Source organism: Polypterus senegalus, chromosome 14, assembly GCF_016835505.1.
Source record: "Polypterus senegalus isolate Bchr_013 chromosome 14, ASM1683550v1, whole genome shotgun sequence".
In the NCBI taxonomy this organism is placed as follows: Eukaryota; Metazoa; Chordata; class Cladistia; order Polypteriformes; family Polypteridae; genus Polypterus; species Polypterus senegalus.
Window position 1 is genome coordinate 9,053,868 of NC_053167.1, and position 25,186 is coordinate 9,079,053.

General features: G+C 38.6%; 1 protein-coding gene across 4 annotated transcripts; it reads right to left on the reverse strand.

Moving 5' to 3' along the window:
* Positions 1 to 17,589: 17,589 nt before the first annotated feature.
* si:ch211-15p9.2 (uncharacterized protein LOC562650 homolog) lies at positions 17,590 to 24,160 on the reverse strand. 4 transcript variants are annotated; one of them, XM_039735899.1, is made up of 3 exons: positions 24,049 to 24,160; positions 21,405 to 21,503; positions 17,590 to 20,163 (listed from the first exon to the last, which is right to left on the reverse strand). In XM_039735899.1, exon 3 carries the CDS (start codon positions 20,033 to 20,035, stop codon positions 18,518 to 18,520), a length of 1,518 nt encoding a protein of 505 aa, XP_039591833.1. In that variant the 5' UTR covers positions 20,036 to 20,163; positions 21,405 to 21,503; positions 24,049 to 24,160; the 3' UTR covers positions 17,590 to 18,517. The 4 variants fall into 4 exon arrangements, with proteins under 4 accessions (XP_039591833.1, XP_039591829.1, XP_039591831.1 ...); XM_039735895.1 differs by having other exon boundaries at positions 23,899 to 24,160; XM_039735897.1 differs by having other exon boundaries at positions 23,881 to 24,160.
* Between the last annotated feature and the right edge of the window lie 1,026 nt (positions 24,161 to 25,186).

Below are 25,186 nucleotides of genomic sequence, written 5' to 3' on the forward strand. Positions count from 1 at the left end.
GGCATATGACAATCCACATGGAGTTTAAGAGCACAAGGAAACAGATTCTCTAGTCCAATTGAATTCTTTGGGCAAAACTCCAAACACTATGTCTGCTGAAGTCCTGGCACTGCTCATTAATGCCTAATACCATTTGTATGATGAAGCATGATGGAGGCAGCAACATGCTATGGGGGACTTCTCAGTGGCAGGGACAGGGAATATGGTCAGAATAATGGCATGGATGAATGCAGCCAGGTATAGAGAGATCCTTGAAGAAAACCTGCTCCAAAAAGCATCTGACCTTTAAGTGAAAGGAAAGGAAACGGTTCATGTTTTGGCACAAAAATGACCCAAAGCATACAACAAAGGCAATGCTGGAGCGGCTTTGGGACAAGTCCCTTTACTGAATGTTCTAGCTAAAGCCCAGACTTAAATCCCATAGAGCCTATGTGTTGGAAAGACTTGAAAAATTCAGTTTCCCTTTCAGTCTAACAGAGCTTGAGAAGATCTTCTGTGAAGAAGGGGATAAACCGCCAAAATTCAGATATACAGAGCTTGTGGAGACGTACCCAAAAAAACTCACAGCTGTAATTACTGCCATTGGGACTTCAAGAAGGTACTGAATTAAGGGTCTAAATAGTTAAATAAATGAAAGATTTCAGTTTTTCCTTTTTAATAAAATTGCAAACTTTTCTGAAAACATGTTTTCACATTGTCTTTATAAGTTATTGAGTGTAGCTCAATGGGCAAAATAACAAATGCGTTCATTTAAGATTAAATCTACAAAACAATAAAGTGTACAGAGAGTAAAGGAGGCTGAATACTGTAACACCCAAATCTGAGAAAGCATGTAACAGAAGAGACCAGAGGAAACATAACGCAGAAAAGAGATAATAGGTGGAGTTCATGTGCCCACACAAGTGTTCGGAGATGGAGCTATGCTGTATTCAAGGAAGTCAAATTAGGCCGTATAGTTCTGTGAAAACTGGACATGATCAGTCTACACTACTCTGTGATCTTTCAGTGAATATGTACCCCTTGTCAAGTTGGACTGCAATTGTTTGAATGGTGTCCAAAGTCATAAAGAGCAAACATAGCCACAAATATACTCAAAAGCATTAAAAACTATAAATGTGCTCTGTAAGAAATAGATTGTTCCCAAAAGTAGTGATTCAATTTGCATGAAAACTAAAATACAAAACAATTGAAACATGGTTTTAAGAAGGAATTCTATAGCCAGATCAAGGGATTGATTTACTGTATTAGTCCAAAAAAAAAAAAAATAATATATGGGATTAATGCTATCAGTTAAACCCTGAAAACCTGGTGTTCTCTGTGGTTGTAAGTCATGCCATGGCATCATTTAGGTGCCAAATGGTGTTCTACATGTGCTCAGACACTGGGTAGGATGTAATATTACATAGTTATTCACAAAAAAAGAAGTTGGTTTATAGATGTGCCATTTGTTGACCTGCCATGAAGGATCTTATGATGGTTAAGTGGTTATGCCTAACGTATAGCCAAACAACCCCCTAATAAGTTGTAGGGGTTACTGACTGTGATATGCACTGGTACTCCTTGTCATGACATCTGCAGTGCTCGTATGGAGCCTGTCACTGATTGCAAATAGTCACAATTAAACAGACAATTGACATTATGAATGAAATCTCACCTCTGTAAGCTGTCAGCCCAAGGTGTGTGAAGCACATCAGGGTAGACCATAGAAGGTGCAACAATTTTTTAGATGGTGGAAGGTATCAACGTAGATGTTGTCATGCCCAGTTACATGATCCAGCAGTCCATCTATGGTAAAGATGCTCTGGGCCTCTCAGGTCTGTCATGATGGGTGTGATGGCACTCCTGCAATTATCGGGACTAACACCATCCCAGTGTCACATCCGTATGACAGCTATGTGCCATTGCACATGTAGTTGTTTTTCTGACTTAATGAAGAACAATACTCATCCCCATCAAACTCATTCAGTTTTTTTGTAACTGACAAACATAACAGAAGGTTACCTCATCATATAACATTTTCTAAGCCTGCTTGAACTTGAGCAGAGTTGTGGTGGGCTGGAGCCTATTTCAGCAAGCAGCGGGAACAAATCAGGAACAATCCCTGGACAGTGCTACAGCCCATTGAAGGGTGAATACATACACACACCATGGCCAGTCTACTGCCTCCAGTCCACCTAACCTACATGCATTTGGACTGTGGGAGGGAACCGGAGCACTGGGAGGAAACCTAAACATACACCGGGAGAACCTGCAAACTCCAAGAAGAGAACACCTGCGATGTGAACCTTGGTCTCCTTACTGAGAGGCAGCAGCACTACTACTGCACCACTGTGCTACCCCCTTGGTATATATATGTATTACTTAATATTTGCAAATGTGGATGATGCTCTGAGTTTGTCAAAAGTTCACTGCCAGCTGTCCTTGGCTAAATATATTTATATTTTTCCATTTGCATGCAGTATTTCTCTGAGAAACACTAAATGCCTAATTTAATAAGAAAAGGTCTATATATGGATACAGCTGAAAAATATTTTACTTTAATTATAGGAATATGGTTTGTTTTTACTTCATATCATTTTAACAGATTTTATATTTATACAGTAAATGTGTATAGTACTTTTGAATGGAATTCTAAGTATTAAAGAAAAAAAACAAACTGAACTGAATTCTTTTAAATTTCTTTTGATAATCTATTGGATTAGAAAATCAACAGAACAAAGTCTGTGCTCATTCTTTTAAATTCTGCCTTGTCCTCAATGTGTTTTCTATATCATGTTTCTAACTGGATTAAGTACTTTGAGGCGGGCATCTCTCCTCAGTTGAAGGACACTACATCATCTCATTATCTTCGGGTCTTTAAAAGTGTTAAGCAATCTCTTGCCACCTGTTCTTGTATCCCTGTGTTGTGATGATGATTAATGATTATTAAAATAAACATAATAACTTGTTTTAATTATTAAATTATATTAAAATCATGCTGCACCTCATGAACTTTTAGTCTAAGATGAGGCCTATGCTGTTGGCATTTTTTTTTTTGTGCAGCAATAATGGACCTTCCATGAAGCACCCTGCTTTCATCTGTGATAAGTCCAATGCTGGGGTACATATGGAGACTTACGATTATATCATTAGGCTTTTATTGTTAATTTGATATGGAGATGGCTAAATCTCCTCTACTTTAATCACCATTCCAATTTTCTATTGAATTTAATAGAGCCTGTATGTCTGGTCATTATTCAGAAAGTGAATATAAAGGTAGTGCACTCGTATAAGTATTTGAGTGTCCACATTAATGACATTTTGGACTGGTCTTGGAACACAGAGGAACTATATATGAAAGGGCAGAGCAGACTCTTTTTTCTTAGGAGACTGTGTCCCTTTAATGTGGAACTATAACTTTGTGATGACCAGTTCAATTTTCTACACTGTGGTGTGCTGGGCTGCTAACATCACTTCAAAAAAGGTCCACACTATCAACAAGCTAATTAAAAAGGCAGGCTCAGGTTTGGACCCCCTATATGCTGTAGCAAAAGAGTGAATTAAAACAAAAGTGACTGCCATTACGAACAATGCTGCCAACACAATGCTCTCTCTGACACACTAACATTGAGGACTTTCAGGCAACGAATTATTCAACAGAAGTACAGTATGTCAGGAAACACTACTGGGGCTCCTTTATGCCAACAACAAAACAGCTGTATAGTACCTCACTGGGACTGGGACTGCCACATCAGACATTTTCTTTGTTTTTTTTTTTTGTCATTCTGGTGTATATTAAGACCATAGTGTATGTGGTTATATATATATATATATATATATATATATATATATATATATATATATATATATATATATATATATATATATATATATACACACACACACACATATATATATATAAATATACACACACACACACACACACATATATATATATTGTGGAGCGTTGCCCAGACACAGACAGGCAGACATCGTTATAATCACCCACACAAGTTTATTTACACAACTATTATTTACAAAAGTGCACACAACCCCCAAACTCCCTAAAAGTCCAGGCCCTCATACAATGCCTCACTCTCTTCAGGCCGCCTCTTCTCCTCTCCACCCAAGCTCTGTCCTTCTTCTCACCCGACTCCAGCCCCTGAATGAAGGGAGGCGGCCTCTTTTATCCCCACCCGGACATGCTCCAGGTGCCTCCTGATTAGCCTCCACCAGCACTCCCCAGTGTGGCGGAAGTACCGGCTGCGCACCCAGAAGCACTCCGGGTGTCCCTTGTCTTCTTCCCTCTAGCACTTCCGGGTGTGGCAGAAGTGCTGAGGGCCAGGGATCCATAGACATTGGGGCCCCTATAGGGAAGAGCTTCCAAGCTCAGTTCCCGTGGTCCCCAAAGCCACCAGGGCAGTCGCCCCCACCTGTGACTATATATATATATATATATATATAAACTGCTCAAAAAAATTAAAGGAACACTTTGAAAACACATCAGATCTCAATGGGAAAAAGAAATCCTCCTGGATATCAATACTGATATAGACTGGGTAATGTGTTAGGAACAAAAGGATGCCACATTGTTTGATGGAAATGAAAATGATCAACCTACAGAGCCCTGAATTCAAAGACGCCCCAAAAATCAGAGTGAAAAAATGATGTGGCAGGCTAGTCCATTTTGCAAAAATTGAATTGCAGCAACTCAAAATTGTACGCAGCACTTTGTATGGCCCCTGTGTTCTTGTATACATGCCTGACAACATCGGTGAGATGACAGATGGTGTTGTGGGGGATCTCCTCCTAGATCTGGACCAGGGCATCACTGAGCTCCTGGACAGTCTGAGGTGCAACCTGGTGGCATTGGATGAACCAAAACATAATGTCCCAGAGGTATTCTATTGGATTTAGGTCAGGAAAGTGTGGTGGCCAGTCAATGGTATCAATTCCTTCATCCTCCAGGAACTGCCTGCATACTCTCACCACATGAGACCAGGAATTGTCGTGCACCAGGAGCCACTATACCAGCATAGGGTCTGACAATCGGTCCAAGAATTTCATCCTGATACCTAATGGCAGCCAAGGTGCCTTTGTCAAGCCTGTAGCGGTCTGTGTGACCCTCCATGGATATGCCTCCCCAGACAATCATTAACCCACCACCAAACTGCTCATGCTGAATGATGTTACAGGCAGCATAATGTTCTCCATGGCTTCTCCAGACCCTTTCACTTCTGTCACGTGCTCAGGGTGAACCTGCTCTCATCTGTAAAAAGCACAGGGCACCAGTGGTGCATCTGCCAATTCTGGTATTCTATGGCGAATGCCAATCAAGCTGCATGCTGCTGGGCAGTGAGCTCAGGGCCCATTAGAGGACATGGGGCCCTTGGGTCACCCTCATGAAGTCTTTCTGGTTGTTTGGTCAGAGACATTCACACCAGTGGCCTGCTGGAGGTCATTTTGTAGGGCTCTGGCAGTGCTCATCCTGTTCCTCCTTGCCCAAAGGAGCAGATACTGGTCCTGCTGATGGGTTATGGACCTTCTATGGCCCTCTCCAGCTCTCCTAGAGTAACTGCTTGTCTCCTAGAATCTCCTCCATGCCCTTAAGACTGTGCAGGAGACACAGCAAACCTTCTGGCAATGACACGTATTGATGTGCCATCCTGGAGAAGTTGGACTACCTGTGCAACCTCTGTAGGGTCCAGGTATCGCCTCATGCTACCAGTAGTGACACTGACTGTAGCCAAATGCAAAACTATTGAAGAAACAGTCAGAAAAGATGAGGAGGGAAAAATGTCAGTGGCCTCCACCTGTTAAACCATTCCTGTTTTGGGGGTCATCTCATTGTTGCCCCTCTGCTACTTAGCTGACCAGATTAATATCCCATAAGTTTCATTGACTTTATGCTATACTCTGATTAAAAAGTGTTCCTTTAATTCTTTTGAGCAGTATATATATATATATATATATATATATATATATATATATATATATATATATATATATATATATATATATATATATCCATCCATCCATTTTCTAACCCGCTGAATCGAATACAGGGTCACGGGGTCTGCTGGAGCCAATCCCAGCCAACACAGGGCACAAGGCAGAAACCAATCCTGGGCAGGGTGCCAACCCACGCAGATATATATATATATATATATATATATATATATATATATATATATATATATATATATATATATATATATATATATATATATATATATAAAATCATCTACTCATCATAGCATCAAGTCAATGAAACTTCTTGGCTATTAATCTGGTCAGTTAAGTAGCAGAGGGGGTTGTTAATCAGTTTCAGCTGCTGTGGTGTTAATGAAATTAACAACAGGTGCACTAAAAGGGCAACAATGAGATGACCCCCAAAACAGGAATGATTAAAAAGGTGGAGGCCACTGACATTTTCCCCTCCTCATCTGTTTTTTCACTAGTTTTGCATTTGGCTATGGTCAGTGACACTACTGGTAGCATGAGGTGATACCTGGACCCTACAGAGGTTGCACAAGTAGTCCAACTTCTCCAGGGTGGCACATCAATACATGGCATTGCCAGAAGGTCAGCTGTGTCTCCCAGCACTGTCTCAAGGGCATGGAGGAGATTCCAGGAGTCAAGCAGTTACTCTAGGAGAGCTGGACAGGGCCCCTCTTGGAAGGTCCTTAACCCATCAGCAGGACCGGTATCTGCTCCTTTGGGCAAGGAGGAACAGGATGAGCACTGCCAAAATGAGTCATACAAAATGACCTCCAGCAGGTCACTGGTGTGAATGTCTCTGACCAAACAATCAGAAACAGACTTCATGAGGGTGGCCTGAGGGCCCAACGTCCTCTAGTGGGCACTGTGCTCAATGCCCGGCACCATGGAGCTCGATTGGCATTTGCCATAAAACATCAGTTTCTGGAGAATGAAGGAATTGATACCATTGACTGGCCCCCACGCTCACTCGCCTGACTTCAATCCAATAGAACACCTCTGGGACATTATTTTTCAGTCCATTCAATGCTGCCAAGTTGCACCTCAGACTGTCCAGGAGCTCAGTGATGCACTGGTCCATATCTGGGAGCAGTTCCCCCAGGGCACCATCTGTCATCTCATTAGGAGCATGGCCCCCCCAATCTTGTCAGGCATGCATACAAGCACATTGGGGCCATACAAACTACTGAGTACGATTTGGAGTTTCTGCAATGAAAGTTCGGCAAAATGGACTAGCCTGCCACATCATTTTTTCACTTTGGTTTTCGGGGAGACTTTGAATTAAGCCCTCTGTAGGTTGATAATTTTCATTTCCATCAAACGATGTGGCATCCTATATATATCTATCTATCTATCTATATTTACGTGTATATATATATATATATATATATAGGATATATGTGTGCTGCGGTGGGTTGGCGCCCTGCCTGGGGTTGGTTCCTGCCTTGCGCCCTGTGTTGGCTGGGATTGGCTCCAGCAGACCCTCGTGACGCTGTGTTCAGATTCAATGGGTTGGAAAATGGATGGATATATATATATATATAAATGCATAACACACATATATATATATATATATATATATATATATATATATATATATATATATATATATATATATATATATATATATATATATATATATATATATACACACACACACATATATCCTATATATATACATACTAGCTTAGTGGTAGTGAAAAAGGACAAACTTTAAAAATCAATAAAAAATAAAATAAAAATGTAATAATTTGTATTGAGAAGAATTGATTTTGATAGCTGTTGTATCTGAGGGCCTCTTGATATACAATATTTTTGGTTTTGCTATCATGGGTGAGAATGTAGCTGTGATCTCTTTGCCAAAAATGTAAATATTTGGCATGTTATCTCTGGTCAAGCGGAAGGTAGGTACACTCCAATTCAAATGTTGGCACTGTATCTGATCGTGTTCAGCTCCCCATGTGAGGAGAAGAGCACGTGGACATGATATCTCTGCCAATGAGCAGGTACCGTCTAAAACACACGTAGCTGTGATCTCTGTCTCAAAAACGTCAAATGTTACTCTTTAACAATCTCTAGATGATAATGTCTACTGAACAAACAGGTGTCGCTAGCTAAGCGGACACAAGGTACGCTAAAACACATGGCGAGAGGTAGACCGACTCGAACGGAGGCTGGCACGTGAATGAGGATAGCCCCACCTGGCCCCTGGCCCCGCATGCCTGTCTCTCAGATTCACCTGAATAACAACTGAATTATAATACTTAGCATGATGAGAGAAGTTGCAAAATTTGTTTAAGCAAATTACAGAAAAAACCCAATCTAAATCTATTAAGTAGTGTGGAAGCCAGCCCCAGACACAGACAGACACCTGAATGTCTATGAAAAGCACACGCTTATTTGCATATAGTCCACACAGCACACGGTGCCCGTCCCGGAAGCACTCCAGGTGTCCTCAGTATTCCTAACGTCTGAAGCTCCACAATCGTCTGGGCGCCCTCTGGCAGTGGCCACAGGCCCTTACAGGGTTGAGCTTCCATGTTGTATATATATAGTAATCCCTCGCTATATCGCGCTTCGACTTTCGCGGTTTCACTCCATCGCGGATTTTAAATGTAAGCATATCTAAATATATATCACGGATTTTTCACTGGTTCGCGGATTTCTGGGGTCTTTTAATTTATGGTACATGCTGCCTCAGTTTGTTTGCCCAGTTGATTTCATACAAGGGACGCTATTGGCGGATGGCTTAGAAGCTACCCAATCAGAGCATGTATTACATATTAACTAAAACTCCTCAATGATATACGATGTGCTTCCCGCGTGGTGCTTGATTGTTTGCTTTTTTCTGTCTCTCACTCTCTCTGCCTGATGGAGGGGATGTGAGCAGAGGGGCTGTTTGCACAGAGGCTGTTTGCCTAGAGGATACGGATGCTCCTCTACAAATTGCCGCCTTATCGCGGTGCTTCGGCATACTTAAAAGCACAAAAGCACGTATTGATTTTTTGATTGTTTGCTTTTCTTTCGCGCGCGCTCTCTCTAAAATTCTCTGCTCCTGACACGCATTCTTTGAAGAGGAAGATATGTTTACATTTTTTTAATTGAGAGAAAGAACTGTCATCTCTGTCTTGTCATGCAGCACAGTTTATACTTTTGACTAATGGGTGTTATTTCATGTCTAGGGGGCTCTAATAATGTTAACAGTGTGGGAGAGTTTATAAGGGCTTAAAGTACATAAAAATAACCATACAAACATACGGTTTCTACTTCGCGGATTTTCAACTATCGCGGGGGGTTCTGGAACGCAACCCCCGCGATCGAGGAGGGATTACTGTATATATATATATATATGAGAGAGAGAGAGAGAGAGAGAGATACAGTACTGTATATATACAGGGTGAGTCAAAATTATGTTAAAACTAATTGTACTGCTATGTACCTGTATATACTTATATCCAATTTTCGTGGACAATTTATGATAGCGAACATGTTGAGATGATACATCATCTTGCACATATGAAGTATGTTTTGTGAATAAATTGTTTCCGCCATTTAAATGTTAACATAATTCTGACTCACCTTGTGTTACTGTATATATACAGTATATATCTATCATATAGTGCCTTTAACATATCTATCTATCTATCTATCTATCTATCTATCTATCTATCTATCTATCTATCTATCTATCTAAAGCAGCTTCTCTATTCCTTTATACAGTATTCTTCCTTTTACTTTCAAACTAAAGGCTTAGTCTTTGATTCTAAGTCCCATAATTTGAAATGATCTGAAAACCTGTCATAAAGATGAAAGAGACCTTTGATTTTGTCCTTCTTGGCAAACACACACACGCACCTTCCTTTCATAATCCAGCTATTTATACTGGAGGTAAACCCTCCTTATTTCTGCTCGGGACACATGACCCTTGAGCGTTTTTTTAATTCATTAATTGACATTTTATTATCGTGAACCAGAACATTACAGTAACATTGTATAAATCACACATATAACAAGGTATTACATAAACCATTAATTCAAATTAAATAAAACAGAAATAACAAAAAAAAAAATACAAATACAAAGAAAAAAAGCCAAAAAAGCAAGGCAAAACAAAATTCAACCCCTATATAAAACAAAGACAAAAGGAAGAGGGACACAGGTAAAAAGGAAAAAAAACTTTCTAATAATAATGATAAAATCATTAATAACATTAGCGAGAAGTAATCACTGGCCAAGCATGCTTATTCTTAAATAGTATTAATTAGGTCTTGCCATGTTTTAAGAAAAGTTTTGTACATATTCTTTGAGGCAGAATTAATCTTTTTCTAATTTTAAATAATATAGAATGTTGTTTGCCCACTGAGCTATAGAGGGTGGGCTGGGAGTTTTTCAGTTGAGCAGGAGAAGTCTGCATGCTAGCAGAGCGGTACAGGCTATTACAATCGATTTCTCCCTATGCACTTTAATGCCATCCAGGAGTACACCAAATATCGTTGTGAATGGATTAGGACTGATTGTATCAATGGAGATGTTTGAGAAGTCTGTAAAGGTTTTGGTCCGAAATCATGTTAATTTAGTGCATTCACAAATATGTGGCCTAGTGATGCTGGAGCTAGATGGAAACACTTTCAGGTTGAGCCTTACCCTGAGAACATTTGAACAATTTTAAATGAGATAAACGTGATCGATGAAAGACCTTTAGTTGAATTATGGAAAGCTTGGGTGATACAGAATTAGAGTGCATTCTGTGTATGGCTGAGCTCCATTCCTCTTCTGACATGCGGATTGATCCCTTTCCCAGCATTCTCTAGGATCTTTGATGGGTAGATTCTTCAAATACTTATATACATTATTGAGATGCTATGGGAGTTTTTATCAGGACTAACCAGTATGGCCTCTTTTCCTGCTAAGGTGAGATGGAAGGTAGACTACCTATTAATAGCTTCTTTAATTTTATACATGGTGCTTGTACTATCCAAAAATGTGGTGAAAAAATCTTTATATTTACTTGTGATGGGTTTCTCCACATATTTAAACTGTTTTGATATTGTGAGCGAACAGCTATCTAATCTAATATGATGTACTACAGAGTTCACTAGGAAAAGCACACTTTTATTCAGATTAGAATTCAGAAATCTTATTACATTTCTCTAACGTGTCTAAGATTAATAGTAGAGATGACTGTGGTTCTGACATATAAAGCCCCAAATTGTTTGCATATAGTGATATTTTCTATTTGAGTAATTCTCTCACAATACCTTTTATCTTGGATTTATTCTCAGTGCAGCCAATGGCCCAATAGCTAACACAAAAAGCATTTGTGATAGTGGGCACCCTTATCGAGTAGCACATCCTAATCTTAATTTGGAGTTTGTGCTATTAATATGGACTGAAGCTTCTGGACTAGTATAAAGAAGTTTAATCCATGAAGATATACAGGAGCCAAACCCAAACCTTTGCAGTGTATTAATTAGATAATCTCATTCAGCTCTACCAAAGGCTTTTTCTGCATCCAAATCTAATAAGACTTCTGGTGAGTCAGAATTTATGGGCAAACATATTACATCAAACAGGCACCAAAGGTTTGAGGCTAAGTGTCTGCCTTTAATAAATCTGGTTTGGTCTTGTGACATTACTAAGTGAAGCACTTCCTAATCCTCCTAGCTAGGACTTTTGCTAGTATCTTAACATCATTAATTAGGAGTGAAATTGGTCTACATAATGCACATTGTAAGTCTTTATTTGTCTTCGTTAATGCTTGTTGGAATGTTTGGGGTAAATTTTAATTTTTGTAGCTTCTATAAATGCTGTTAATAATAAAGGAGCCAACTTAATTGAGATGTTTTTATCATGCTCAACTAGGCAGCCATTTGGGTCAGCCATCTTCACACTTTAGAGTGAGTTTATAGTATCTTGTATTTCTCAGTGCCAGTGGTTTTTCAGGTTCTTCAGTGTTCAGAAAATCAAGCTGTTGTATTTGTATTTTATTGAAAAATCCCTTATCTTATGTCTCATGTTCTTTTTATTGACTGGAACATATGGAGCTATAATACTCCTTAAATGTGTCAGTTATCTCTTTATGCTCCCTAATTTTATTACCAGTTATGTTGGTAATTTCTGTTATTGCACTGGGAATTTCCTATTTGTGGATTTGTTGAGCTGGAATTGTATTAGCCTTCTCTCCACATTCATTATAATGGTGTCATGATTTAAAAAATACGTTTTCAGTTTCTGTTGCTGCCCAGAAATTAATTTCTGATTGCAAAGCCAGACTTTTATTATAAAGAACCTTGCATGGATATTTGGCATATTTGTGATATATTCTGGAAAGCGTTGTAATCACTTCTGGTGTCTTCTTAGACTCTAACTTCTTTTTTAGAGAGACAGATATGAAATAATTTTTCTTCTTAAAATAGTCTTCATCATTTCCCAGAGAGTTCCTGCAGAAACAACTGAAGATGCTTTGGTTTCTAAGAAATAACCGATTTGACTGGAGATTTTCATCTGCTAAAGACCGGAGGTTAAGACATCACTTGTGAGTTCAGCACGAAGGACATGGTGATACAGGATTTAAAATAAGGAGTGTGGTCAGAATTTACAATAGCATTGTACTTACACAATTTGATAATGGGCAAAAATATATCAATCAAGAAATAACCAATTCTTGACAAAAGAAGAAATAGTCTCTTGAATTTGAATATAAAAATCTCCATGGATTTGATAGAATTGTGAAATTATCCTTGCGGTTTTGGATGTTATAGTTGATGCTATCTAAGTCTGCATTTAAAATGCAATCAAAACCTCCATCCAATACAACTTTATGAGTGTCATATCACGAACCAGTACCAATATTCTCTGTTGTCCACATTATTTGCATATATATTTACCAGAATCAGTTTAGTGTTGAATAAGTTCCACCCAAATATAATATAGCACCATTCAGGACAAGATACTACTGTATATCTGTTACTACAAGTGGGATTGGTTTTTGGATTAGAATTCCCACACCTCTTGTTTTCCTGGTATAGTCAGAATTAAAATTTGGTCTATCCTGTCTCTTTTCAGGCAAAACTTGTCCTGATTTGTTAGGTAAGTCTCCTGTAAAAACACTACCTTGACCTTTAAGCCTGTGTGATGAGAGAATACATTTTTCTCTTAAGGCTGAGATTTAGACCTTTGACATTCCCTCTTTACAAAGATTAGTGATTGATCAGTGATATAAGTGCTTCTGAGCATTGGGGTCATATTGTGATCTTAGGTAAAAATAGCAAGTTTATGTCAGATTTCAGTTTTAACACTAGTATCAAATATTTATTGCCGGCAGTTGTGGTTAGTAAGCTAACACAAAAATTGAGAGTTAAGACAGTGAACAGAAATAATAACTTGCTTACCCCCCTATTTTGCTTTCCGAAGTGAGGCTAAGACCAGACATCACAGAGTCCCAGTCCTCTGAAATGCCATTGCCCAAAAAACGAAAAATGAAGGTATCACCAGTTGAGTGCACATAAATCTCAACGATGAACAGTCCAGGTGGAAAAAATCTGAGGCAAGATATGGAACAGTCACATCAAAAGGAAGAAAAAAAGTAGTTGATATTTCAAAAGACATATGTGTATATTTTCATCCATCCATTTTACATACCTTAAATACCTTGTATGTTCATTTATTCTGATTATTTTCTTTTAAATGGTATTATTAAAAAAACAAAGATATATTTAATGGCACTAAATGTCCTGTTTCTTTGTTCCTGCATCTTTATTTCTGTCACCAATGTAGGTCTGTTCTCAAACTGATTGGTATATCACTATCCACTCCACTTTTTCTCTATTTCTTCTTAATTTCTCTTGCTCACTCTCTCTTGCTTAGAAGCTGGTTGCAGTTTTGTATGACGTTCTATAAATGATATCCTACATATTCTTACAGATGCTTTCTGTCTGGCAGTGTGACCTATAGCACTCCGAAAATTATGAAAATCTACTTAAAAATATTTTTTACCTACTAAAAAGCCCAAAGAAACATATATCCAACATGAATGTGAACACTGCTTGTACCTTAACCCAGCCTATGTTATACTATGTGTCACTTTGTGGATCCTACCTGGTGTCAATGCATCAAATGCTCCTGGCACAATTCTACATACTGCATATCCTAGGACCGTCCTCCAGTATCAGCCTTCCAGTCTGACATCTGTACCATCCTGTCATCCTTCTACTAATATCTTCCTTGAGCCACAAATATTTCTATTTCTGGACCAGTCTACACTTTTCATTCTAACTAGAAATCTGCAGACTCTCGTTCTCTATCCTTTATCTTTTGGAAAGTCTCAGTGTTTAATTTACTTCAACTAAACTGAACTTTCAGCAGCTAAGATCAACAGATCACTGCACCATTATTAAGAAGTGTCAGTCTGCTGTGCGACTGGTCCAGAGTTGGATGGCCTGTGGTCAGCATTGCAATCTAAATTGTTTTTTTACTGTAGTCATTCTTTTACTTACTCTCCTATAGAGAGGTAGTGTTATACCTATCTCCCTGGTTGGCTCAAGCCTATTAATGTCTACACCTGCTGAAGAACAATTTTTTAGGCTCTAGTTAGTTTAGTGTAGGTGGGATATGGTGATGAACAGGGATTTTGACTTTTCAATTATGCAAAATTGGCTGCTAATGTCTTGTTCCTTCTGTTTACTTGAGTGTAATGCAAATATAATAAAAAAAGAAAAAACTGAACTGAATTTCTTTAGTTCACACATTTCATTAAAAACAGACTGGAATGCTGTTTGCAATAAACACTCAATGTGAATTCCATCCACCCATCCATTATCCAACCCGCTATATCCTAACTACAGGGTCACGGGGGTCTACTGGAGCCAATCCCAGCCAACACAGGGTGCACGGCAGGAAACAAACCCTGAGCAGGGCTCTAGCCCACCGCAGTCAATATGAATTCATATTATTTCATTGTTTAATGATTGTAGGAACTGCAGTCTTTTTTATCTGAATTTTATTTACTTTACAAGAACATTTCAAATGACAGCAATTATGGATATTAAGCATTTGATATTGCATAAACAGTCCAAATTAAGAATTTTACAAAGGAATAAATGTAATGTAGAGTTTGGCATCTCATACTGCACTTTCTGACTGTCAAAGTGTGGTCAAGCAGTTGTAGCAGGTCTAATAGTCACGTCATCTGCAAGGAATTACTGGTGCATCCTGCACTGTACATGATAAATATTCATTCAGGTTTAAATTAATAATAATAATAATTGCAACATGCATGATTACAGTAGTGAGCCTTTAAATTTTTACTTAAATTAAAAATTAATCCTTAATATGTGACTATATATAAATACCAGTAATGGCATATTGTGTAGTGAATCCACTTGACTCGAGGATTCCTAGTTTTCATCCTCTTTCTCTGTCTCTGTTTAGCATTCGTTTGCTCAGAGGTTGATGCGCTTGCTGCTTCCTCAGCAGATGTTCTTTTCTCCACCCTAGCGGCCCGCTGCTTCTCTTCTTTCGTTTGCATCTTTTCGCGTTAAAACTGATTAAGTTAGTTTTTGTGTTGCAATTACTTAGTACGTTTTCTTTAATTTTTCACTTAAGCTGGCACTTATGTCTTCAATCTGCTTCAAGAAAGATTAGCAAAGGTGGTAGGGAATGAGAACGGTGCCCATACGCATGCACTGCACTGCCACCCTGCTGCGAGCTGCTGAGACTTGATTTTACAATAAAATAAAATAAAAATAAAAAGAGTAATAAAAAGCATCACCCCGAAAGTGGATAGTAGACGTCATGTAGCATATGTGTACCAAATTTCAAGTCAATAGTTCAAACGGTTTGCGAGTGACGGGTGATTTAAAATCCTGGACAGACAAACGAACAGCCATGGTAGCGTATTATATAAGAAGATAAGATGTAAGCACTACAAAACGAAACTTTAGTGTTAATCATCTTGGGGATTAGAAGGTCCATTATGCAATTTATTTAAGGAGAAAGCAGTTTTTTAATTAAAATACTGAACCTTTTAAGCTAATATTTTCAAATAAAAACAATATACATGTAGGCCTATATCCATTTTGGAAATTTATTTTACAAAATGTACTCAGGTTCACAGAAAAAAGTCTTTTCAGTCCTGAGTAAAGAATGATGTGTGAGGATCTAATTGTTTTTGAAATTTTGAAATCCTCAAAGTCATTAATAAAACGAATCCAGCAGAATTCCTTCATTTAACAGTGAATTGTATATTCAAAGACACTAACTAACTAACTAACTAACAGAAATTAAGGGGAAATGCATTTAATACATGACACAGAAATCACTTATCTACTCAAAGGGTCAATGTTTCTGGATGAGCCATTAGGCCATCTAAACTCTTAGCTCACCAACAAGTGTGATGGACTGAATGGTCTCCACTCATATATCAGACTTCTTATGTTCTTAAATTAATGCTTACTAGAAGATTTTTTTTTTTTTTTGAAGTACTGTTATTACTTTAACATTATCTAATCCTGCATATCCTGACTGAGCTTTGACAAGCGCAAAAGCTAAAGGAGTAGCAACAGCCAAATAAAAAGAAACATTCCTAAGATGAAGAAAACAGATTTGTCTGGGTCAAGATCTACGGTTTTATTTTCTATTTTTGTAGTTTAAAGTCGTTACACTTCTAATACAAGTTCAAGCTATACCATTATATTTTACTTTTAATGTGTTTGTGTTTAAAATATGCAAAATTCTAATGACAATACATATATGAAATAGTGTGCTAGTTGTGGAAACTAGTAAATAAACATACATTAATTTTCAAAACTGTTTAATCCAATTCAAGGTCAACAGAGCTGGAGCCTATCCTGGCAGTGCTGGGTCTGAGGAGGGAAACAACGCTGGACATGGTGCCGAGCGATTGCAGGGCACATACCAAATACTCATTTATAGTAGGGCCCATTTACAATAGCCAAGTTACCTAAACTCTGGGAGAAAATTTACTGCAGAATAAGTTAGAACATACAAACTTCACACAGATATTGACTTAATGCAGTATTTTAGGATTTGGTTCATTGAGACAGTATCACTACCCACTGGACCATCCTAACATTAGCATGTGCTATATTATTCATATGTGGCGGATGGCTGGGGGTGGTACCCAGCCGGGACGCCCAGGAGGACCGGAGGAGGGCTTGCGCCTCCTCCAGACCACGAGGGGGCGACTGCCCTGGTTGTGTTGGGGGCCACGGGTAGAGGGGCTTGGAAGCCCAACCCTGTAGGGGCCCATGGTTACCGCCAGGGGGAGCCCCAATGCCTTGGGAGCCCTGGACCTCAGCACTTCTGCTACACCAGGAAGTGCTGGGGGGAAGAGAAGCAGGGACACCCGGCGTGCTTCCGGGAGTACAGCGGGCACTTCTGCCACACTGGGGCGTGTCAGCGGGAGATTGCTGGGAAGCACCTGGAGCACATCCGGGTGTGGATAAAAGGGGCCGCCTCCCTTCATTTGAGGCTGGAGTCGGGTGAGGAGAGGACAAAGCAGGAGAAGCGAGAGTGGAGGCGGCCCGAAGAAAGGCAGAGAGTGTGAGAGGCCTGGACTTTGGGGGTCTTGTTGGGGTTTGTGTGCACTTTTGAACTGTAAATATTGTAAATAAATGTGTGGTGGTGGAATTACAACATGTCTACCTGTCTGTGTCCGGGGCTCGTTCACATCATGATAAATACTGTAGGAAGGCCAGAAGAGGTGAAGGGTGGTCCACTAGGCTGTCTCTCGCAAAGTTTCATTTACTTTTTATTTTACCTTGGACCCACCAGAGATACATTATTACAAGAGTGTTGTTAACTGGTTCTCCTCTTTTTCACTGCAACTTGTCTGGATCCCCTGGTGGCAACATTTACCTAATCTTTACTGATCCCTCTATTTATAGTAATTGAAATGGATAGGTACTTAGCTATGTCACCGTTCTACATCTATATACCTTTTTATTATAATTTTGTATTTAAATATCTGTGTAAATGCTTTTGATCTTATCTTCAGCTATAAAGAAATAAAGATAACTGAACTGAAAACAACACTTTAAACCTGTGTAGTATGGAAAAAGGTGTTTACGTAAATTAAAAAAGAAACTATTTTTTAATATTAGTTTAGAATGGCTAAAGCAAGATTTATGCATCTGTACTGTCTGTAAACTTTGTCAAAACTCTGCAAATCAGTGTTTTTTTTTTAACATGTCAAGCTCCAAATGCCTAGATTTGCACATTTTTCATTTAATTTATCTGGTATAAAAACCTATAGGCATTTTACCTTGGAAAGGTACTGTAATTTTTTTAAATTACTTCCAACAGAGTAAGATTTTGAGAAATTTCCAATTCTTTTAAACAGGATCAACCAGCTGTAGGTAGTGTAACAATCCCAGAATGCAATTCCACAAAGTATTTCCAATGTATTCAAAGTATTACACGATTATGTTTACATCCTTTGTAAGCCGCTTTGAATAAAAGCACCTGCCAAGCAAATAAATGTAAATGTATTCCTAACTCAAACAACTAGCCCATAGAATTATGCAAGACTACTGTACGTGGTCTCTTTGTAATAAGCCTCTATGATGTGAGAGTTGAACTGTACAATTGTAATTGTCATGTCATCCCTATACATCCTTGCCAGCTCTTGAGGCAAACTCAGCATCTTTAGCAACCGGCTGTACTCCACAGTGCCAAACTCATCACTACCTATTGCATGGCGAATCAGGTGAGTTGCAGAGTTATTATCCTCCAGTCCTAATGAAGCTCTTGCCTTTCTCTCTGTCAATAAATGATGCATCTGACCTAATGTTAAAGAAAGACCTGAAAGGGGCTTTTGAAGATGAATCCCTGTGAGATGCTCACCTATGACCTGCACAACATTTTGCCTGTGCATCTGCTCCCATAATCCATCTGTTGCCAAAATGAGGAATTTGTCCTGGGGTCTTAGGCGGTGGTAAGTGACTTCTGGCTCAGCGGTAAGATATGGAGGTGTATGGTAATTGGTAGGTAAGATCTTTGCATACTCATTACCTGCAACCAACTCTGGTCTGTTTTCAAAGATTCTGCTCTGCAACTCAGTACTCCATTTGAATTTAACATCCCCAAATGCCCTGAAAGGCATCAGAAGCCCAAGCAATCTGTCATGCTTGACAATGGTCTTCTCTTCTGACTTGGGATGCTCAGATCGAACTCTTCTTAATTCATCTGGGTTCTGAGCATTGTGGTCATTGGTAATGGTCAATGCAGACCAGGTGCCATCATTATTCTGGACCCCAAGCACAGCCCGGCTATCTCCAAGGTTAGCCACGTGTAAGTCCACTCCATCAACATGTGCAATACAGGCTGTTGAACCAGAGATTGCCACCCTCAGTGGAGTGTGGTGTGAAAAGGGGTCATTAAAGTCCACCTGCGCCTCTACTGAAATGTCATGATCTAATCTCTTAAATGCATGAATGAGGGCTGTTTTAACATCCATTTCCTCCACATCACTCAAGTCTATTAGTTCTTGCCAGTAGTTTCTCAGACTATTAAAATAGAGCTTGCCAGATTCTGTATTCACATAATCATTGGGGTGCTTATGCCACTGCAAAATGGGACAGACAGGCTTCTCTTTCTCCACTGCCTCCTCAATATCAATCAAAGTTTGTGCAGGCAAAAAAGAAACCGCAATATAATACAGAAGTCTTTCACTGACTGCCTGGGCACAGGCATAGCCTGCATGTCCATCAAAGACTCCAAACAGCATTCCTCGGCTTTGCATGCAGGTTGCAGCACTTCTCCTGTCCTCACTTGGAACATTAGCTGGCAGGAGGTTGCTATCAAATCCTATGACAGAACTCAAGTTTTTCCCATCATAGGCCTGAACCTTGTAGCTGTATTCATTGCTTTTCAGAATATGATTTACTTGAGAAAATGTGAGCTGGCTGGACTGGGGCTTTACTCTGTACATTCTACACAATGTGACCAATAGGAAGGCCTTTTTTACACGGGAATGCATGAAAACAGCCATGCAACTGGAGCTGTGAGCACTGTAAAAGCTGGCCAGTCTGTGCATGTTGGCAGAAATATTATCTTACTTTAGTAGTACTGCAACGGTCTGAAATGGCACCATTTATCTTATTTGACGTGGTGCTTCTTTAGAAGGCACAATCCAAAACCATTCTTGTCAGCAAAATACTGCACCTGCAATAAAAATGAATCTGCATTATACTGTGCTGGTAAAACTACAAATAAAGCAAGTGTTCCATTGCTTAGTTAGTATTTATCATTGTAAAAAACCTTTCTATTTTAAAAATGAGCAAAAAAGTAAAAACAAAGCTATAAAACTTTATTTCACATTTTGTTTTACTTCGTAAAACTTTTTGCTTTTGCAAAGATTTAAAGGTTTGAAGCAAGTTCTAGTGGCAAATGTAATTCAAATGGTAATGTTATAAAGTATGGTTACATTCCTTCAACATCTTGTCCTTTGCTAATTTATATTCAATGGTTCCAAGTGACGGCACGGTGGCGCAGTGGTAGCGCTGCTGCCTCGCAGTTAGGAGACCCGGGTTCGCTTCCCGGGTCCTCCCTGCGTGGAGTTTGCATGTTCTCCCCGTGTCTGCGTGGGTTTCCTCCCACAATCCAAAGACGTGCAGGTTAGGTGGATTGGCGATTCTAAATTGGCCCTAGTGTGTGTTTGTGTGTGTCCTGCGGTGGGTTGGCACCCTGCCCAGGATTGGTTCCTGCCTTGTGCCCTGTGTTGGCTGGGATTGGCTCCGGCAGACCCGGATTCGGATTCAGCGGGTTAGAAAATGGATGGATGGGTTCCAAGTGAATGGGTACTATTTGGACTTTCTGCAAGTTTTTCACACTAAAACTGTATAACTGACTCATTTTGGAAGATTAAAAAAGGACCTAAATCCTACAGCCATTTCTTAACGACAACAAGACTGTGGCCTTTCAGCTATGACTTTGGACTACAAAGCCAACGGATGCTTATTCAATCCCATCCACTTTCTTGTTGTGCAACTGTGAGCCAGTTACTTAACCGGACAGTCACTAAAACATTCATACACGTAACCTTAATATTTAATTGGTCAATTATAAAATATGCAACAGTTTATTTTACAAAGACTGCAAAGAATTTCTTTTTTTTTTTGGTTTAAGCTTTACAAATTTTTTACTACAGTAATTTGCTTAAGTGATTGTTCCAAACACTGTCCAGTTCGTTGGACACAGCAGGTAAAACTGTCTAGAATATGTTGTGGCATTTTCTTATGAAAACTCTATATGCCTGTTATCTTTAACTTATAACAAGCTTCTTGCCTCATAAATTGAAACAGCTGGTATGATATGGAGAATTATTCATCTGTCAAGTGCACTATGATTTATTTTTTCATATAAAATTTACTTCAGTTTATAATCTGGTAACTTTAGAAACTCACTGGCAATGGACTGTAATTCAGTGAAACAAATGGAAGCATCAGTAAATCTGATGTGTTCACACTGTGTCTTCATGCCGTCAGGTTCACTTTATGACACAGCTATGGGAAAAAAAAAACAGAGAACAATTCAGAATTTTTCCAAAAACATCTTTTTCTTACTATTTAAACAATCTCTTTAAATATAAAATATTTTTTCAGTTTTAGATAAAAAGTTAATTTGAGTAGACAAAAAGTATTAATATTTACTAGTTAATTAATTTTGTAAAACTGTAATTTGAAAACTTTCGTAATTAATAACCAATTCAGACAGCTAGTGCTTTCTCCTGTGGGCTTTAGTTAGTGCAAAGTGGAACTCAGGCTGAGACATTCAATTAAAATTTAAGGTCAGAGTCTATGGCTTACAGTGCAACTAGACACAAATATTAGTTATTTAATCCTTTAAAGAGAAAACATTGCATCTACTAAATCTAGTAAACCTGCACTATGGAGAGGAAGCCACAAAGCAGGCAGCAACCTACTGCAATGTAAAACTGGGAGCCACCTTTTCAATATTCCATTAATTTATTCAGTATTTCCTGAGCCATGCAAATGGACAGGGCCGGATTTAGACTTGATAAGGCCCTAAGCTATTTGAGACATGGGGCCCTTTATAAGTCCAGATATTCTATATAAGTGCCAAATATGATTTGTTTTGGGGGCCCCCAAGAAGGCAGGGGCCCTAAGCTATAGCTTGTGTAGCTTATACATAAATCCTGCACTGCAAATGGACAAGTGTTACGTTCAACAGTTGTCCTTAATTTCAGTTTACAAGAATCAATGATGTCATTGCTCATTAAAGGTAAGAAGAAATTAGACAGCTGATTACTTTTGAGTTCTAAACTTAAGTAAAACACAATAAGCCTATTTTTCTGCCATTAGAAATATGTATGAATTAGGCAGTATGGAAAGCTAAAAAAAATATTTAATTGTAAATAGACAGTCCTATATGCACATAATATGCAGATTAGCTGACAATTTCCTGTAATTAATTTATAGTTTTCTGTAGTTGATGCATAAAAAGATTTGCAGCCAACGACTAAATTTATACTGTTGTAATTTCCTTTGTGCAAATTTGTACAAATACTTACTTGGGGGCATAGAACACAAAAAAATAGTATTATTTTAGCTCTTAATATCATGTGTAAAGATACCCATAGACAAAATATGGTACATAGTGCTTTTGCCTCTTAATTATTTTAATTTCAAACACAAAATTGCTTGTAAATAATTTTAACATACCAATTTGACTTTGTGACCCCAAAACCTACAGAGTGCATTGTATTTACTCATTTGGCAAAGCATAAAGAGTTTTGCACTCCTGATTAAATAATTAATCTCTGAGATGTTAAACACACAATGCTGAGGTTTGCAATTTTTAAGTCTCTCTGAGCCCTTATAGTCTTTCTTGTGTGCTTGTTTACTATTTAACAATTGTAATATCAGAAGTGTCGTTTTTAAATTGCTCAGCATACTAGTTCATTACTAGATTCTTTTTACATTTACAATAATCTCTTTTCAATGTGTTCCGCATCTCATAACTTGTTTTCCCTTATATGCCTTTAGTAGTAGACACTTCGCTTTCTTCAAAGTAGTAAAATACATCATAGTCGTGCGCTTTAAATCACAAACTTGGTGCTTGCATCTAAAACTCCATTCATTCATCCAACATACTAACTCGTTTAGGTCACTGAAAGATGGCACCTAACCAGTAACATGAAGGGCACGCCGGGATAGAGTCATTAATTAACCTGAACAGTAACGTCTTCTTCAGAAGTGGGTGAAAATGGAATAGCCAGAAAACACGAGGAAACACAGTATCGGCTGTATGGGAGTCTATTTAAGGTCTGTCTTAAAGTGCTGGCTGCTTGCAACGTGTGATAGAGCTTCATGTTCCTGCGCTTTAATTAAAATATTTTGATAAAGACGCCGGATATACTGATATGTTTCAAATGATTGTGTTTAAGATAATAAAAATACAAATAAAAAAAGCTAAAAAGATTTGGATTTTTAAAAGGTTGGCATTCTGTGTATATGCCTCCCAACGCAGTTTTGAAAAGACACACCTATTATATATACAGATTGATTTTATTCAGACACTTTACCCATGAATGTTTTTTACAACCAATATGTTTATAACCATACCATAAAAGATTATTGTAAACTGATTGATTACACAATGTCAAATCAAGCTGGACACGTACTCACAACGTAAAATCGAAACTGCACAAAACTGCCGGTCTACTAGGCGACACAAATGAACAGACAACTGCTTACGTAGTGCCCTTACTCTCCATCAGCGGCAGTTTCCAGCAATGCACCGTTTACTACGCGGCAACTGCTTCTTTTGTCAAAAGAGAATGTATATAGCGCAGTTTGCTTTGCTCTAGTTTAGAGCGCTAAGCAGACCACCAAACACAAACTTGTCCAACATACGCACGGGGGTGGGTGCACACACCTCTTCATCTTGCTTATCTTGCCCAGTCCGCCAGATGCCCACGGTCAGAAGAAGTCTGCAGGCAGGTGGCCGCATGCCACGCCTCCTTCCGTTTACATCCGGGAATCTGCCAATACAGACTTGAAATTCAAAGCAATATATAATCAGTACCGTTCTAATCCCACTGGCATCGCTGAATCACTTATATCTGGTTTACGAGTGGTGAGCATTTTGAGACGCGAAGAATAAAGTTAATCGTTCGCGAGTTTTGAGTGGCTTTTAATTTCCGATTCTACAGTATGCTACAGTATGCTATCAGCTTGATTGGCTGGAAATCTGGCAGTGGGCGTGGTTATACGCTTAAGATATTCCACCGCGGCCAATCGGATAACTGTCTGGGACGGGCTATTCTTATGATGTAAATTTTGACCAATATAAAAAAGTGCAGTCTCTCTACAATATATACTTACATGACAAATTAGATTATTACGCGCCTTGAGCAAAGTAGGAAAGAGTGCCCTGTTTCTTAACCTTCCTCTTATGTTAGCTTTCTGTTACTATCTCTTATGTTAACGGGTCGGTTTTGACCCGTGTCTTTAATCAGCCATATTACCCTCAAAACAATTATTTATCATCCAATTTTTTGGACTGTGACCTCATGAGCTTTTATTTTAACAGCATACCTCTCGTTTTCAATTTTAAAAAATGATTAAATGAACCTCAAGAGAATTATTTAAATAAATAAAAGGTTGTTATGTTACCTGACTATTACTGAGGGGTATTAGAACACATCTCTTAAATAAATTTGTTATATATATTTTTTATTATAATATTAATTACTATAGTAACATCTATGGTGTTACGGGTCAAATTTGACCCATATATATTTATTTTAAAGAAAAAGGCAAAAAAGTATTTTCAAAAATAACTTTTAATATAAATGGAAAGCTAAACAAGTAAATCTCAAAATGTGGATTTGCAAGGTCAAACAAACAACGAACAATCAAGCAATTAAAACCAATAGAAATGAGGCACTAGTACCAAAAAACGTCTTTGTGTGCAAGAACATGCATGTGTATTTAGATGCATGTGTGGCAAGAAGTGACACTTTTAGTGTGTTCTTTGCAAATATATTTTTTGCAGAAGAAGCAGAGTACATTTGTCTTTCTGTCTTTATTGCTAGGGCAGACCTGACACCTCTTTCTTTTAGAATCGGGTGGCCTCAGTGGAGTTGTGGCTGTGTAGGTTGATGTTGAAGCAGTGCTGGCCAAAGAGGATGCTGGCACTGATGCTCTTTGTGTTGCTGATG

Excerpts from the sequence above, each read along its gene's own strand:
- si:ch211-15p9.2 (XM_039735899.1), bottom strand. The coding sequence starts at position 20,035 with ATGCACAGACTGGCCAGCTTTTACAGTGCTCACAGCTCCAGTTGCATG.